The 17,272-nt window shown below is 34.6% G+C and overlaps 1 protein-coding gene across 1 annotated transcript; it reads left to right on the plus strand.

Annotated features, from left to right (window-relative positions):
- The first annotated feature begins 1,092 nt into the window (after positions 1-1,092).
- Positions 1,093-16,478, plus strand: LOC121383054 (EP300-interacting inhibitor of differentiation 3-like). Its single transcript, XM_041512814.1, has 10 exons — positions 1,093-1,251; positions 3,577-3,657; positions 6,495-6,625; positions 7,425-7,543; positions 9,332-9,440; positions 10,310-10,406; positions 11,522-11,613; positions 13,746-13,794; positions 14,552-14,646; positions 14,961-16,478. The coding sequence occupies exons 1-10, from the start codon at positions 1,098-1,100 to the stop codon at positions 15,078-15,080; spliced, it is 1,047 nt and encodes a 348-aa protein (XP_041368748.1). The 5' UTR covers positions 1,093-1,097; the 3' UTR covers positions 15,081-16,478.
- Positions 16,479-17,272: the final 794 nt, after the last annotated feature.

Raw genomic sequence — 17,272 nt, forward strand, 5'->3', positions numbered from 1 at the left:
TTATTAATATCAGCAGGCCCGTGAAGTTTTGTATGTACCTTTGCCTGCATGGGGGACACATACCCTGAAAAGGACAACCCCTGTTGTCCAGCTCTTTCTCCCAGCATATTGGTTTAAACAGACACACCCTCTAAACCAGGCCGGAGTACACCCATTTTACACAAAAAGCACTACTTTTGCATGGGCCGGAATTACCACAAACAAGTCTTCAATGTCAACAAGTTACACATGTTTACAAACTACATGCTATCCCCTGTCACTTCAGTCAAACAGTTGCCACTTCATAGCTGTCTGCCATGAAATAATCACAGTCAAACAGCAGACTACTTGCGCGGTGAAACTTCCGGATTTTGGACAACCAAATGGGAAGATAACTGTAATCTGAGGCCACCTGTACTACCCAGAGTACACATTTCAGTTTCATAGAGAACTAAGAGATAGCTTCTAAGTAACCTGAATGGCTGAGCCTGCTGAAGTCGATTCCTAAGACTAGCAGTAAACCGGGTAGGCCTCTGTACCCGTCGAACTGAGGGGATCAATCGGGAGAAAGATCGGCTGGAATCTGAAGAAAAAAACTAATTTCCTCGCAACAGCGGGACTGAACATGTTAGTGGCTGTGAAAAAACCCACAAATATTATGATTAGATACAATTTAATTTAACAAAAACAACAATATTATACTAAGTAGTAAACAATGCAATGAACAAATTCTAAAGCACAATTATTTAAAAGACTTAAAGTGATGGCAAATTGATATTGCAATAAAAAAATTCTATCTATATCTATTAATTTTAACTCGGCGAACAAAACCTGGAAGCTAGCGAACAAAATGGCAGAGGTGAGTGGGTGAGAAGCCGGATGCGCATTGATACCTAAACTAATAATCATATTTCAGAATTGTAATATATTAGTATTCACTGTATTGTGGAAGAAATAATTGTTTATTGCAAAAACACTATAAATCTATTGATACAAACAGAAAATAAAGTAAATCAATGTGGGAACTATATTCTGGAAAGACCTGACATCCGATAACCTCTTATTGTTCGCTGGCTTCACAGCGGATAGAAAAGTTCGCTAGTTTTATTTCAGTCGCGATGTCGAAAAAGCATGGCGAAAGTGAAATGGAAGTTGAGGACGAAGACACCACCGATGGCAATAAAATTCAGCTTCCTCTTGAAGCCATTCAAGATGAAAGTGAAAGACGAGATATTAGGAAAAACTACAGAGACTTTATTTCATCCCTTCAGGGTATATTGATACTGTTCATGTTTATGATGTGATTCGTTGTTTACTATCGTACTCACGGTACTGTTACACATTAAACATTTTCGAACATCAGATGTTATCGAACTGGGTATAATATCCGCCCGGTCCCCTCCATTATTATTTTTAGTTAGGGGTTAGGGTTAGGGTTGGGGTTAGGGCTGGGGTTAAGGCTAGGGTTGGGGTTAGGGTTGGAGTTAAGGTTAGGGGAAGGGGGGACCGGGCGGATATTTTTCCAACTCTAATTTAATTTTTATTTTCTATATCAAATTATACATGTTTATAGTAATTAAAATGCACCAAATAAAGACGAGAAGGGTAGCCGTTAACGACAAGAAGGGTAGTCGTTAATGATGAGAAGGATAGTCGTTAATGACGAGAAGGGTAACGAGAAAGGTAATCGTTAACGACAAGAAGGGTAGTCGTTACTGACGAGAAGGGTGGTCGTTAATGACGAGAAGGGTAGTCGTTACTGACGCATCCCGGTCGATATGATGTAATCTAACGTCATGACATGCACTAATGTATAACACATTCATCATGACGTCAGATTAATTATGTCACATACTTAGAGGCTTCCATTCCTCGTGAAGAGTATTCCACAAAAAAGCAAAATGGCAGACAGTGAAAAATTGCATGTATTTTGCCCTATGCAATCGCAGCGATGTCGATATCGGTGACAATGTTACAGTCTTGTATGTGGAATCTGTCAATGTAATGTTTTTTTACAATTTATTTGTGGAGAAAATCTATGGTATATATATATAAAGGTGGGAGAGTAATTTATTGTAGTTAACAATTTGGTTCAGACTTTAGTTAAATAATTATTAAAATTATATACATACGCATACAAACGACAACTGATTTTCTAATTAGCTTTTTTGTGATTTGGTAATTATATATATTTGCCAAATTCAACTTTAAATCGCATTTGGCAAATGATCTCTTTAACCGTGATCAATGTATTGAAAAAATGTGCATGTTTTTGGCACATTCCCACTTACCAGTAGCAAGCAACCACCTGCACCATGGCAAGTAGCCCAATACATCTTCGATCAACTGAGTTTGATATCAGATTCACTTCTTTGTATAAAACAGGGTTTGAAAAATCTACTAGCTTTCAGTCCCGGCTAATGAATTTGTGGTCTGGGCTAGTGGAAATATTCAACTGTATTACTGTAATACATAGGACACTAACCAAAGCTGCTGTTGAACACTGAAACAGAGTACTTTTGACAAAGTTGGCCACATCGCATTTGTGCAGGGTTTAACAAGCAAACTGACCATTTTTCCTTGACCGAGTGTTAAGACAGTTTGTCACTAGCCCTTGATACATTAGTTGTTCCAAATTCATTTTTAATGGAAGTGCTTAACGACTGTAAACATACTACCCACTACCCACTAAAGGACTTTCAACATCACTTTCAATCTGCCAACCATTTTGACTGCCAACCTGATTTCAAGATTTCATTTACACTTAATGACAGGAAATGAATCGCCCAATTTAAAAAAGGTTGATGGTCTGATTGGTAAACAGACTGAATGCAATGTTGAGGGTCGTTTACTGGATAGTGTTTAAATGTTTAAAAAATTGTTGAAAAATGTCATAATTAGAGGCTAGTAGAATACTGTTTTTAGACTTGGTCGGAAACAAAACGGTGAGTTTAATGTGGCCAACTTGGTAAGAACCAATCCCTGTTCAAACTCTGTTCACAGATGATGTATCAGACTACATGGCCACCAGGTGGTGTGCTCAACACAAATGGAATTCGTGGGAAACCTCAGTTAGGGCGATGAATACCCTTTTCTTATTTTATGCAAATTTGAAAACGAAATGAATAAATTAAGCATATATATCCACCAGAAATGCATGATCATAATCTGTACATGTGTTTATTTGCCCTATAAAATATATATATCACAATTTGGAAGTAGAATTTTTATTAATTATATATTGTAAAATGTACTACTGAAAATATATGTGCAGGCCTTTAAAATGGTGATGATGTCCTCAATTGTTAAGTTTGCCATTCATTGCCAAAATCTAGGGAAAACGTTAATGCAGGGCTCACCCTGTACATTGCCAGTTTAGCCAATTGCTAATTTTTATACAAAGTGGCTACAGAATTTAGTCTTTGGCTAATAAATATTCCCCAAATTAACTACATTTTGATAAATTTCAAGGAAATATTCTACATTTCTTAAAATTGGCTAAACCAAAATTTGTTCCATAGTGAGCCTTGTTTAACTGTGTAATTTGAATACTGTGTATTATCAGTGATTAACTGTTTTGTCTGCATTTCATTTTAGGAAATCAGCAGGATCTTGCTAACCCATCATCAGATTCACTTAATGAAAAGCTTTTGGAGGCAGATAAACTTTATGAACCAGGTAAGACGTAGTTTAAAAAAACCAAATACCAATTTGTCAGTACATAGTTCAATCAAGTCATGGATATCCTTGAACGTCATCAAATATGCACGTGCCATTTTTCAGGCGTTGAAAGTCATGGAATTGTTTGTTTTTTTAGTTTTGGAAAATACAGATTTGTTCACAATTAATTTTTCAGATTTAAAATAAAAATGGTTGACCAATTAATATTAAAACATTATATTAGATTATGTTAATGTTTACAGATTTGAAAATCCTTTTAAAAGTGGTCAGCTACGGCCAAACAAAATACATTTCTGGTTTGGTCAGTGCGCACTTCGATTTTGATCATTGTGTGTCAGTCAGCATGTTGTGGTTTTTTAATTTCTCATGGTATGACGTCGATTTTTGCCGGGCTTTTCTTGCTATGATGTAAAAACGCATTTGGAGTCAAAATGTCATGGCGCATGAACTAGGACGTGCATTCTGATTTCACCAGTCGAGGCATGGGATTTTTAATCCAGATACCGACTCCAAACCCTGAGTGAGTGCTCCGCAAGGCTCAATGGGTAGGTGTAAACCACTTGCACCGACCAGTGATCCATAACTGGTTCAACAAAGGCCATGGTTTGTGCTATCCTGCCTATGGGAAGCACAAATAAAAGATCCCTTGCTGCCAATCGGAAGAGTAGCCCATGTAGTGGCGACAGCGGGTTTCCTCTCAAAATCTGTGTGGTCCTTAACCATATGTCTGACGCCATATAACTGTAAATAAAATGTGTTGAGTGCGTCGTTAAATAAAACATTTCTTTCTTTCTGATTTCAATTTAAATATACCCCTTATTTTCATATCAAATATACCCACCTGTTCTGTGCAATCCATGCTTTAAAAGAAAAAGAGAAAAAAAGCTGCATTACCACATCATTTCTGGAACTTTGATCTGACCAGAGATTGCCTGTTTTTTTCGGTGGCCTAACAAGTCAGTTTCCAGGCATCAATGTGGTTGATAACGAACCTTGTGAAATAATTTACTTTTCTTTTGTGTTCACACAGAGTCATACATCATGTTTTCAGTTCATACTTTCATGAACTGAAAACTAATTGTGATCAATTCTTACTTAACCCTGCCTTTTAAATAAAGGAAATTTTTTTTTGGCAGACTACAAAATCATAATTTGTCTGTTCGTTTTAATTTGTATTGTTTTGGCAGTTAATAGTAATTATACCATTTAAAAGATAATTAGTTTGGTAACTCATTCAAATAATATGATAAAAATCACTAATAATGGTTTTAATCCAAAGCTCAACATTAACGTCTGTTCCTTTGTCCTAGACAAGCATGTGTGGGTGTAGTGCAAGTAAATTGTTGTAACAACTTGTGACACCTTGTCCAATGATACAAGTCAGTGAAAATCATAATATAGTGTAAACCATGAAATTAATAAGCAAGAGAAATTACTGCAAAAAATGTGAGGTGGTAACGAAGCGTTGACTTCACCATGCATTTATGTTTGAAAAAATAACCTGAAGTAAAAATAAAAACCATGATGTTGTGAATAGTTAGTTTTGTATTACATAATGCCATTCATTTGAGGTTTTACAGTATTGACAAAATGATCATATATTCACAAATTGTAACATGTTAGACAGTTTTGTTTTAATTAAGCAGATGTTTTTCTACCTAATGAGAGACCACTTACATATGACTTGACTCTTTTTAACAGAAACATTTGATTGGGACATGGATTTTTTAGATAGAAGTAAAAAATATAGCTCTAGGATGTTGGTGGGTCAATTGGGCTATTTGTTGTTCAAGCCACTGCTCCACAACTGGTGAAATACAGGCTGTGATTTGTTTTATCCTGTCAGTGGAATGCAGGCCTCTAAAAATTGTGCAAACAATTGTTTTACTCGCACATTGTTCATGCAAGTCTACTTTTGCATGACCCATTTTTCGTTCTCGCACCCCAAAATAAAGACATTAAAAATATTTTACACTATCATTTGTCACTGTTCACATAATGATATATTTGTAATGGGTTACGCCAAATGAATTGCATAATCCATATTTGAGTTGTACAAACTTTCAATTCTGAGAGGCCTGGAATGGTGCATATAAAAGATCCCTTGCTGTTGTTCTAAAAGACCGGCCTCGCTGGTATAGTGGTTATGCCATCAGACTTAAGGCTGGTAGGTACTGGGTTTGCCTTGTTTTGTTTTGTTTAATGACACCACTAGAGCATATTGATTTATTAATCATTGGCTATTGGATGTCAAACATATGGTCATTTTGACACAATCATAAAGATGAAACCTGCTACATTTTTTCATTTTTATATGCACCATCCCACAGACAGGATAGCACATACCACAGCCTTTGATATACCAGTCGTGGTGCACTGGCTACAAGGCAATAATCTAACAGGCCCATGCATGAAGTGAGCATTTTCCCACTGGGCTACATCCTGCCATTTAACAACTCAATGTGTAAGGCCCAAGGCCCTACACAAACCTCTCTCTCACTAACGGGTAACAATTAGCCACTGACCCACTGTCCTGGTCAGACAGCATGAAAATAAATATAAATGAATGAAAATATGTATTCTAAAAGAGTAGTCCATGGAGTGGCAGCAGTGGGTTTCCTCACTAATTATCTGTATTTATGACACCATATAACCGTAATTAAAATATTTTGAATGCCTCGTTAAATAAAACATTTCTTTTTTTCGTTTTGTCCTATATCTGGCAAGTTGGTATGAGAGTTAATATAGAGCCCTGTAGCCTGTTTTGAATTTGCATGCAATAAAATCTCTGACTTTCCAAGTATCTAATACGTTTTTTTACTGTTTTCTCTCAGTTCGGATGACACGTGAGGCTGCACTGGATTCCCAGGCTCTTGTCCTCATTGCAAACATCGGTCGACAAAAGGCACAAGCACTAAACACAGAGTTTGTTAGATTTCAACCTGTTGAATTTGCTGAAAAATTGGTAATTATTAAAATTATATGATTTTAAAAATAATTTTGTTTTAAATGTTGCTGCTTCGGTCATCACTTTGGCTTGCCCCGCCAGTAATAAGAGTAGCCAATTGTGGATTAGTTAGTGGGGATAATGAGGGTTATTCTAGAATTGCGGCTCTATCTATAATATGATACGCAAGGCCTTTTTTAACAGTTTCTAATCCTTCTGATCAAGTCTTCTTTGATCTGCACTGCCAACTGACATCTTTGTATTTACCTTAAGCTGCATAACACAAGGATCTTTTTGTGCTCATATTCAGTCGACTACTGTACACTGTGACACATTGTGCTAAATATTGTACACAAAGATGAATTCCAAAACGAAAGCCACCATGAGCATGGCCATGTTTGTGATCACATGACTTAATGCAGAAGTGGTTGTATATATGGCTGTCATGTGTCTTGCCTCAGCTAATGAGGGTTGGTTCTATACACAGCGGTCACGTTACTGCTTTTGCTATGCAGGGCTAGCTCTGGGTGTACAAAACATTTCGCCAAATTATGTCCAAAAATGCAAAACTCTATTATTTTCCAGCAAATATCAATTATTACATGATTTTTTTTTGCCAAATTAAAATAAAATTAGCCAATTGTTCCTAAAATTTGCAATTAGCGAATTTGGCGAGTAGCAGAGCTAGCCCTGCTATGTTATAATCTCCTTGTAATTTACAAAAATTGACTTTTGATTGTTTGGTGTGTGCGGTCTAAAGTCTGCTTGGTTTATGTATGTATAAATTGTAATTTTGTCTAATAAACTATTTCTGCAGATGACCTTTGTGAGTGGTTTGGATGCCCATGATGACAGTGGAATATCTCGCCAGGGTTGGTGCAGTCTGGGCCAGGCAGTGCAGCCATTCTTCAGGCGCATGCCAGCTTTCCATTTCATGTATGAAGTTCACTGTTAACAGTCTGTAGATCATTTACTCTCACAGAGTCACACCCATCGCATAGTGTTGTTCTTGGTATCGGCTCTTGAAATTCTGATCATCGTGTGATGGTATTTTACTATATATAATAACGTAATGGGCTGATATTGATAATGATAAATAACAAAGTAAGTATCAGATAATGATAGCTGACAACAAAGTCAATATCCGATATAAATAATGATAGATGGTCATAAAGTCAATATCCATTTGAATAATGATGGATAGTAACAAAGTAAATACCTGATATCAGAGAACGTTTTGTTTTTGAAATAAACAATTTATTAGCATTAGTAACTACTGTTTAATGTTTTAAAATTGTGTATTGATCTCTGACACTTACATAGCCACTCATGATGCTGTACTAACAAAATATTCCCTGGATATGAATAAAGATGCAGATCATTTTTTGAGAGCTGTTTCTTTGGAGAAATGGGGAAGCTTTTCCATGTAAAATACCCACAGGTTTATACAAAATTGAGGTTGAATGCTTTTCTCGTTGAATTTACATTTATATGTATATTCAACACAGGACCCACACAGATTGGCCCATGGTTAACCTTTCAGTAAAAGTTTTAAAACAATTTTATAGATATATTTTGTCATTGATTAACATTGAAGGAGATGTTGCTGGCACTTAAGTATTATCAGTTCTTGGCAGGTGGATGGATTAAAAAGTACATACAGTGAAACCTCTCAAAACTGGACCTCTGTAAACCGGAATTCCCTCAAAACCGGACATTTTTCACAGTCCTTTTTTTAAAAATCAGTAAAGAACTTAACCTCAATAAACCAGATACCTGTTAAAACCAGACATTTTATATGGTCCAAGGGTGTCCAGTTTAGAGGGGTTTTACTGTATTATCAAGTGAGAACATGTCAAAGTGTGAACATGTGGTGCATTCTGCAGTTTTTGTCTAATGTCGCCATTAGTTAATAATCATCCAGCTAGAAACTGCTTTGTTGTTTGATAGGAGTCACCAGTGCACCACGACTGGTATATCAAAGGCTGTGGTATGTGATATCGTGTCTGTGGGATGGTGCATATAAAAAATCCCTTGCTACTAATGGAAAAATGAAGCAGGTTTTTATTCTAAGACTATTTGTCAAAATTAACAAATATTTGACATCCAATAGCCGATGATTAAGATATCAATGTGCTTTAGTAGTGTCGATAAACAAAACAAACTTTTATTTATTGTTTGATAGGAGTAGCCTGTATGTTTGCAGTGGGTAGTAATATAACCATATTTTAAGCATCTAATGGCCAATATTTTTGTCGCTAGTTTTTAGTTCCCTACTGGTCGAGCTGGAGGGGACTATAGGTTTCCTGTCTGTCCATCTGTCTGTCCTACAAAATATTGAGATGAAATTTTATGTATAAGTATATAATGTACTGATACAGATAAAGTTTTATTTTCATAGCGATTTACACGTTTTTGACAAAGTTATGGCCCTTGAACTTAGGAGCTACATACATTTGCTGGCCCCAGTAGGGGACATGTATTGCTTTAGCAGTCTTCTCAGAAAGTTTGTTTTATTCAGTATTTGTCTGATTAGAAATATGTATTGTGTTAAAATTGATGTTTTACTTTATTTATTTTTGTCATGATTTTGAATTTTTTAAATTAAATCTGATTATACTATGATGTTTAACAAATAAAAAGTAAGTTAAAACAAATTTCTAAAAGTTGATTAACGTTGATTCTGCTATGATGTTTAACACATAAATAAAATTGCACTTTCAGGGCTGGATCGTTTGAGAGGGGGCCAGTACAGATAAAGAAAAATGTAGGTGCTAGGAAAGGTTTGAGTGAGAAGGAACAGACTGAAGATAAAGCCACCGTGCCGAAACAGGTTGGTTCAATAACCAGGGGCCTAATTTACAAAGGTCTCTTAGTATAGCTCTGCGAGATCGCAAAGTTGCGAGAGTTTAGTGAATTAGGCCCCAGGTCCATACTGGTCGTGATAATCCTGGAAAGTTATGGAAATATAAGTTGAGTTATGAAATGTTATGGAAAATTAAGATTTGTTGACTTTTTTTCTTTTCTTTTTTTCCCATTTAAAATATCACAAGAAGTGATTGGCAATTTCATTCAAAACATTGCATTATCAATAGATTGTGTTGATAATAACAGAAAAATCCTTGACATTGCTTCAAAAAGTCATGGAATTTTGTTTATAACAAACTATATGATCCTCAAAAGAAACAAACTCAGTATTGAAGTACATACAGTGTAAAATCAAACTACTGGCAGCCACATATTGGACATTTTTAAGATGTCATTTCTTGTTACTGTGGCAAAAATACATTAAGAATTGTTTTTTTAAATAAGTGTATATCTTTTATTTTAGAAAATTGGGGCCGAATTTACAAAGCCTGTTTATGTCTTACACACGTGTAACTACATACATTTACAATGCTTAAACAACACCTGTTTATGTCTTACACATGTGTAACTACATACATTTACAGTGCTTAAACAACACCTGTTTATGTCTTACACACGTGTAACTACATACATTTACAGTGCTTAAACAACACCTGCGTTTAAGAAAAACGGGCTTCGTAAATTCGGCCCATAATGTTTAAATGGCAATTCAGTACCGTACTGGGTTGTTGGATTTTTTTTGGGGGGGGGGGGGGGGGGTTTGACTCTTCAGTGTCATATCATGTCATCTAGTTCAAAGTAAAGCTTCTACCCTTTGTTTTCTCTTCATTTCAGATGGAGGATTTCAATGACAGTGATAAGAATGAAGCCACAACGGCTGAGGTGGAACGAGTTCACCGGCGGTTGCTAGAAGTGTACAACGAATATAACAGTCAGTTTTTACACATAAGTGTGCCTATAGCTGATTTGATGTTAATAGCAGCTGATTTGATGTTAATAGCACTGTGCTTACCAATATATCATTCCAGATTGTATACTATCAGGCTTATTACGCAATTTGTATGGATGTTCATTCATCAAAAATATATACATAATATAATATTAAGCAAGTTTTTAAAATGCATCCATTTTGCAAATTATCTTCAGTTTTCTTTCATAAATGATTAAATGTTGCCCTTCCCATTATCAGTTTTCAGTAACAGTGCTCTGATATTTTCTTTTTAATTTTACCCGACCACTGACCTATGGCACTTTCCCCTTTAAAGTGGACTGGACAGAATGTTCTAGTAGTACCCAGAATGCCCTCTTCTGGTCACATGATATCATTTTCCTTCTTTCTCCTTTGTTTGTGGGTTCATACATATTTTAGGTTGCTCTCTTATGATCCAAACCATCCAACGTTTAACTTTTAGTTTTGATCTTTTCTGATTATTTCTTTGTTGTTTATTCATAATCTTATTATTTTTTTCTTATTAATTGTTTCTGATCAATAAGTATGTGTATGTTTTTAACTTAAATTCTCTCAACTTTTTCTTTTATTGTGGTCACCATTTTGCTTAAATGTTGTCTTGCCCATTACCAGTCTTCAAGAGCAGCACTCTTAATATTTTCAGTCACGGTTTGTGAGATGACAAGATTACAAAAACATTTATATAAATAAACAATGGATTCACTGTATATATTTAAAGACTTAAGTCCATTATTACATTTTAGTTAATACATCAATTTTTTTTTTTTAAGTCCAATATATATATATATATATATATATATATATATATATATATATATATATATATATATATATATATATATATATTAAAATATCACGATCCCTTTCTTTTTTGTCAAGTACCGTTTGCATGTAAGAAGAAGAAAAAGCCACACCTAGCCCGACCCCTATGTTTCACTCTTAATCTTATACACTAATGTCAATGTGAATTATTGTAATTAATACTAATAGTTGCTAGGTCAGTAATATATGTCAATAATAACATATTTAATTATGTCAGTAACCATATATGTATGTCTAATTATGTTTTCTTTCAGAGTTGCCCATTTGTTATTTTGAGTTTGTGACCAATCCCCATTCCTTTGGAAAAACAATAGAAAATATGTTCCATGTGTCATTTCTTGTCAGGGTAAATATAGTTGATTGTTTTTGGACTCTTTTGATTGTAGATATTAACACTATCTGAGTGTGTGTGTGCAACTTTTTAGCGACTAAAATTATGTATTACTTATTATGTTATTAAATAAAATATATTGTGTAGAATATCCGTGTCTGTATATAGAAGATGTTTCTGGTCATCCTCATTTTTATAATCGCTTGAATTGAATTTCACCTCCCAATGTAAATTAACGTTTATCCTAATACTGACATAACGATGACCAGGGCCCATGCTTATAACACTTTTAGAGTCCAGGCTCAATCTCTAATGATGTAACACACATACAATTTGTATGGCGTTGTCATGACATTAGTGTATTAGAGCCTCAAGTCTAGACATTAAAAAATTTATAAGCACCAGACCAGATATATAATGGATATTCAGACACTGATATTTTATACAGAAAATGTGTTTAATATGTAGTTTTATTCTTTAACAAGATATTAGTTGGAAACATCTTACCATGGTAGCATATTCAAAACAGTCCCTTTACATGACTGTTATTATTGGATTTCAGTGTTGACAATTTATTGAGTTTAAATTTAATAGATTAATAAATTTCACATTAACTCTACATAATTTGATTAACTATTTAATTTTCTCACATTAATCTAACTTCTTACCGAAGTACATTTCTCCATAGTAACCGATCAAATGTCTCTAATCTTTCATTGTTACTATTTAATTTTCTCACATTAATCTAACTTCTTACCCAAGTAAATTTCTCACCAGTAGCCGATCAAATGTCTCTAATTAGGGGATAACCTATTTTTAGTAAGAATAAGCCTATAAACGTCACCAGCTGGTGACATCATTAGGCAGCCCATTAACAGACAATGGGTGGTCGGACAGTTAGGGTCTCGAACATAGATGTGTAATTTGACATATTTAATCAGCTCTCATGATTAGACTAATAAAGAATAAAATGTTCCTTTCTGACATAAAAACTTCTCAGTATTTAACGACTTCCATACGTAATATGAACACTACAGAAATTGTCTTTATGACATTATTACAAAACAACACTGTTCTTTGCTTAACCTATGACGTATTTCTGCCAGAAAATTTGCGACCGGTATATCAGTGATTTTACCACCTGGAATATTTAGTAGAGATCCAATCAGATCTGTTCTTACAAATGTATTGAATTAGAATCTTTCATTGTTACTATTTAATTTTCTTACATTAATCGGTAAATTTCTTCATAGTAACCGATCAAAAGTCTCTAATCTTTCATTATTACCATTTAATTTTCTCATATTAATAATCTAATTTCTTACCTAAGTACATTTCTCCCCAGTAGCCGATCAAATGTCTCTAATCTTTAACATTGTGTCAGCATGTGACCGTTTCTACCTTATCCTTCCTTTGCTGTTATGGTTACGGTGCAATTTGTTTAGTCACATTTTTTATTCGGACCATCCTGTTCCTAGGCTCTGGTTTTCATTTGTTTTTTTATTTGTTTCTGCATAAAATGATGGGAGGACTGCATCAATAAGCACTTTACGTCTATGTTTGAGTCATTTGTGACTTGTTCTATGGTGGACCCATCGGGCCCAGTAGAGGATCTTGGTTGCCATATACCAGTCTTTAATGTTCACGTATAATGTTATAAGATACAGGCTGGAATGGGAAATAACCCCATGGGGAGGGCGGGATGTAGCCCAGTGGTAAAGTGCTTTCTTGATGCGTGGTCTGTTTGGGATCGATGCCCGTCGGTAGGCCCACTGGGCTATTTCTCGTTCCAGCCAGTGCACCACGACTGGTATATCAAAGGCATGGTATGTACTATCCTGTCTGCGGGATGGTGCATATAAAAGATCCCATGCTACTAATGAAAAAAAAAATGTAGCGGGTTTTCTCTCTAGGACTATATGTCAAAATTACCAAATGTTTGACATCTAATAACCGATGATTAATAAATCAATGTGCTTTTAGTGGTGTCATTATTTATTTTTTCCCCATCTTAGGTGGGCACATTAATTCTGAGCATCATCCATATTTACCGCTTCCAGCAGTGATACTTTTTAAAGCAAGCTGTGTACACGTAATGAACTTTCCTGTGTTTAAGGGATAACGAAATTCATCTCTTGTTTTCACAGGATGGGTATGCTAAAATATTCTTAGATGAAGATAAGCTTCCAGTAATAGGTGAGTAAAAGTAGATTGCATAAACAATTTCTCAAAAACATGAATGCTAATACTGAATAATATCCTCAACAAAATTAATTGTTTGCTAGTGTCATATATATTAGTAGAATTTGACCAAGGTACATGAATAAATCGTGCACACAGTCGGTTTTTCGTGTATTTATGATAACTACCAAAATGCACATTGGGCTATGATTAGTTTGTAATGATAATTTTCATTCTAAATTTATGACCTGCTTTTGCAAATGTTTTGATTACATAAACATCAAATGTGGGGAGAATGAAAATATCAATAAACAAACATAAACTGTGAAACACCTAAAGATTTTGTTGTACAAACTGATGTAGAAACTCGGCCAGATTTATCTTTTTCATTGTCATTGCCATTTGGTACTTTAAATGCTAAAAATTGGCATTTGATGGCATTCAAATTTGTTTTCAAAATGTTTGAGAGGGTACCATATATCTTGCACACAAAACACAACCCCACTCAAAATATTGTTACTATGCGACTGAATTGTAATTTATATTTGTATTATTAATTAATAAAATATATCCATTACATATTTTGACTTTCATTTATTAAAGCAGGCACATTAAGTACATATATATTTTTTGTTCTTAATTTGAAAAAGAAATGCCTGAAAATGGTGAAAATGTCCCCAAAGTGTTTGGGCTACAATGTCTTGCCAAAGTTTTAGGGAGAACACTGGTGAAAATGGATGATAACTCACTGGGTCCACTGTTCTTGTTCTAGAGCCTATTGAAGTGGCAGGAAACATGACCGAGGAAGAACGAATACAGAGTAAGAGGCAGCAGGTTATCATATCACTGACAAAACAGGATTGGCAAGTATGTATAACTATCGTTCAGTTATTATTAAAGATATTGTCCGGAGTTTTTTGTCAATGTAAAATGTTTTCAACAGCTAAGAGACATTTTACTAATTAAAATTACACATTTAATTAAATTTGCTCCATTAGAATATTGTGTCTGTATATTAAATGCATTTATTTGTAGCAGCAGACGTTGAATTTTACCTTCAAATTATTTCGTACATACGAAAAAAATATTAATAAGGAAATAAAATGAGGTTTGTGCTACTACAGACATCAGCATGACCAGAAACACAAAAAATAAAACCAGTAATTTTTTTTTTTTCCCAGGAAATAATCAAGAATTTTAACATTCAAGAACCTGTGATCTGTGATCGTCCATCAGCACAAAGTCAAATCTCGGACACATCATCCATGAACTCATCTGGTGTAAAACCAAAGAAGAAATGATAAACATACCAGTTGTACAAAAGCAGTTTACTGGAGTGGCATGATAAAGAAAACCCCACCAAAATTGTCTCATTTTGTACAACTGACTTGTTATTGGTGCAATTGTTGACATGACTTCTTGGAGTAATGTATTATTATTTATACATGATTCATCTTTCTGGGAATCTAAGGATCTTATTTCCTTATGCATTGTTGTGCATATGACACCACAACAGATACAGGGCGGCTTGTGTCCTTTAAAGTGGCTATCAGTGATGCGATTGGATTTTAAAATCTTGCAGTATGTGCAGAGCGCTGCAGACAGAGGATGAAAGCTTGACCAACAGTGGTTTTTTCACATTCTAATTAAGAAGAGTTTTAAAAGGTTTTTCAGTATATTTTAAAAAACATTGTATTATCATGCATATTCCAAACCGACATTGAAGATATCGGAAGTATGCAGACACTTTAATTAAGACAGTAACATTGAGTCTTGGAGTTAGTCATATAGGCACATTTATACGTTTATAAAGTTAGATAGATAAAAAAAAAAATAAAAAAAAAAAAACATGTTTATTTAAATGGATGGGTGGAGTCAAAATTAAACCATTAGATTAAGAGTCCACTTTTAGGATATATGGACCTAATGAAGTAGTCTGGCTGCTTTCCCCCTCAAGACACTAGTGCTTAAACATTCAAGATGGCTTTAGTCGACAACTGAAGCAATATAAATAAAAAAATCCATCTTGTTTTTGTTAATGCTTGTATTTTAAAAGTAATCCAAAATGTTATTTGAATGACATGAAAAATATATTAGTTTTTGTTACAGTATTAAATGTCTCAATATTAAAAAAAAATCAAAAAAATCTTGCTTTACCTTTTTCTTTTCTTATTCATCTGTCCTCAAACAAATGCATATTCCCCTATGGACAGTAGTCTGCTTTGAACACCCCAGTACCCAATGGAATAGACTAAAATTCTTCTACCAGGCCATAGAATTTCAAATTTCATGGGAAACACTTTTTTGGTTCCATGCCTTGTGATCATGGGAACCCATTAGAAACTGTTTTTAGGTTCCATGAAAACAAGTCATAGGGACCCATTTTTAATACCATTAATTTAAATTATTATCGCAAAATTCTGTGCAAAGAGACACGTTTTCAAACTCCATATAAAGTTGATTTTCGACACGCACTCTCATTATTCACATGCTGTTGTGGTTCGATTGCCACCTTCAGTACTCCAGCACATGAAGAGATACACTACAAATAATTAGTGCCAGTAATTTTGGTTCAAATGTTTCACATGTTTGAGCACGTATTCTAACTCTGATTTGGGTTGACCTGAACCGGAACACAGATGTGTCCAACACACTGCAGTAGTGTGATATTAGAAACATAATTAAAAATATATATATTATTTTTGTTGAATAGTCTTACTTGATATAATAATCATGGGAAACGAAATTTTGGTTCTGTGATTTTATCGACACGGTACCGGAAACAATCGTTACCATGAAATCCAAAGGCCTGTTCTACTGTACCATTTGATGGTAACTTCCTTCTTTTTCCTTCTCTCGTGTGGTTCAGACGTCTTTCCTTTTTGCTCTTAACTTGAGCCATCTATCCTTTTCTTTCGACTTAATTGAGAGTTTATTGTGCAGAATACCTTTTTAGACATTGCTACAATATTGTTGTACATTATTTTGGCTTAATTCACATTCTATTAAGTGTTGTTTCCAAATTTATTAATTGTCACTTATGCCGGTCAACAGTCATCAGTTGCCGCATTTAAAAATGGCAGCTATTTGTTTACCGGGATTGTACAGACTCGTGTTGTTCTTTATCATTACAGATATAGATAACAATGTTGGATGTCAGTTCTACTAGAGTGATGAGATTTTGCTTAATCTTCTAACTACTGTAGGTGAGATATCTCGCCCGACGTCACAAAATTCGACATACTGTACACTGTAGGCTGTACAGTGCATTCCTCAGTTCATATTTCCCGCCCTTTTGCAAACGGCACTCACTAGAAATTATAATAGAACACAGGAAATAGATTAACTGAGAGTATGGCAGCTATAGTTTTTCTCTTTTCAATGGAAAATACCTGGGAATTTGGGTTGAAAAAGTGGTTTTTGACAAGTAATTTCTCTAGACAACAATGGCTGATCATCGTGGTCATTTTGAGGAATCGATAGCTGACTGTGA

Source organism: Gigantopelta aegis, chromosome 10, assembly GCF_016097555.1.
Source record: "Gigantopelta aegis isolate Gae_Host chromosome 10, Gae_host_genome, whole genome shotgun sequence".
Taxonomy (NCBI): domain Eukaryota; kingdom Metazoa; phylum Mollusca; class Gastropoda; order Neomphalida; family Peltospiridae; genus Gigantopelta; species Gigantopelta aegis.

Excerpts from the sequence above, each read along its gene's own strand:
- LOC121383054 (XM_041512814.1), top strand. The coding sequence starts at position 1,098 with ATGTCGAAAAAGCATGGCGAAAGTGAAATGGAAGTTGAGGACGAAGAC. Across the intron at positions 7,544-9,331 it reads ATGCCAGCTTTCCATTTCAT|GGCTGGATCGTTTGAGAGGG; the intron begins GTATGAAGTTCA and ends TTGCACTTTCAG. Across the intron at positions 13,795-14,551 it reads AGATAAGCTTCCAGTAATAG|AGCCTATTGAAGTGGCAGGA; the intron begins GTGAGTAAAAGT and ends TTCTTGTTCTAG.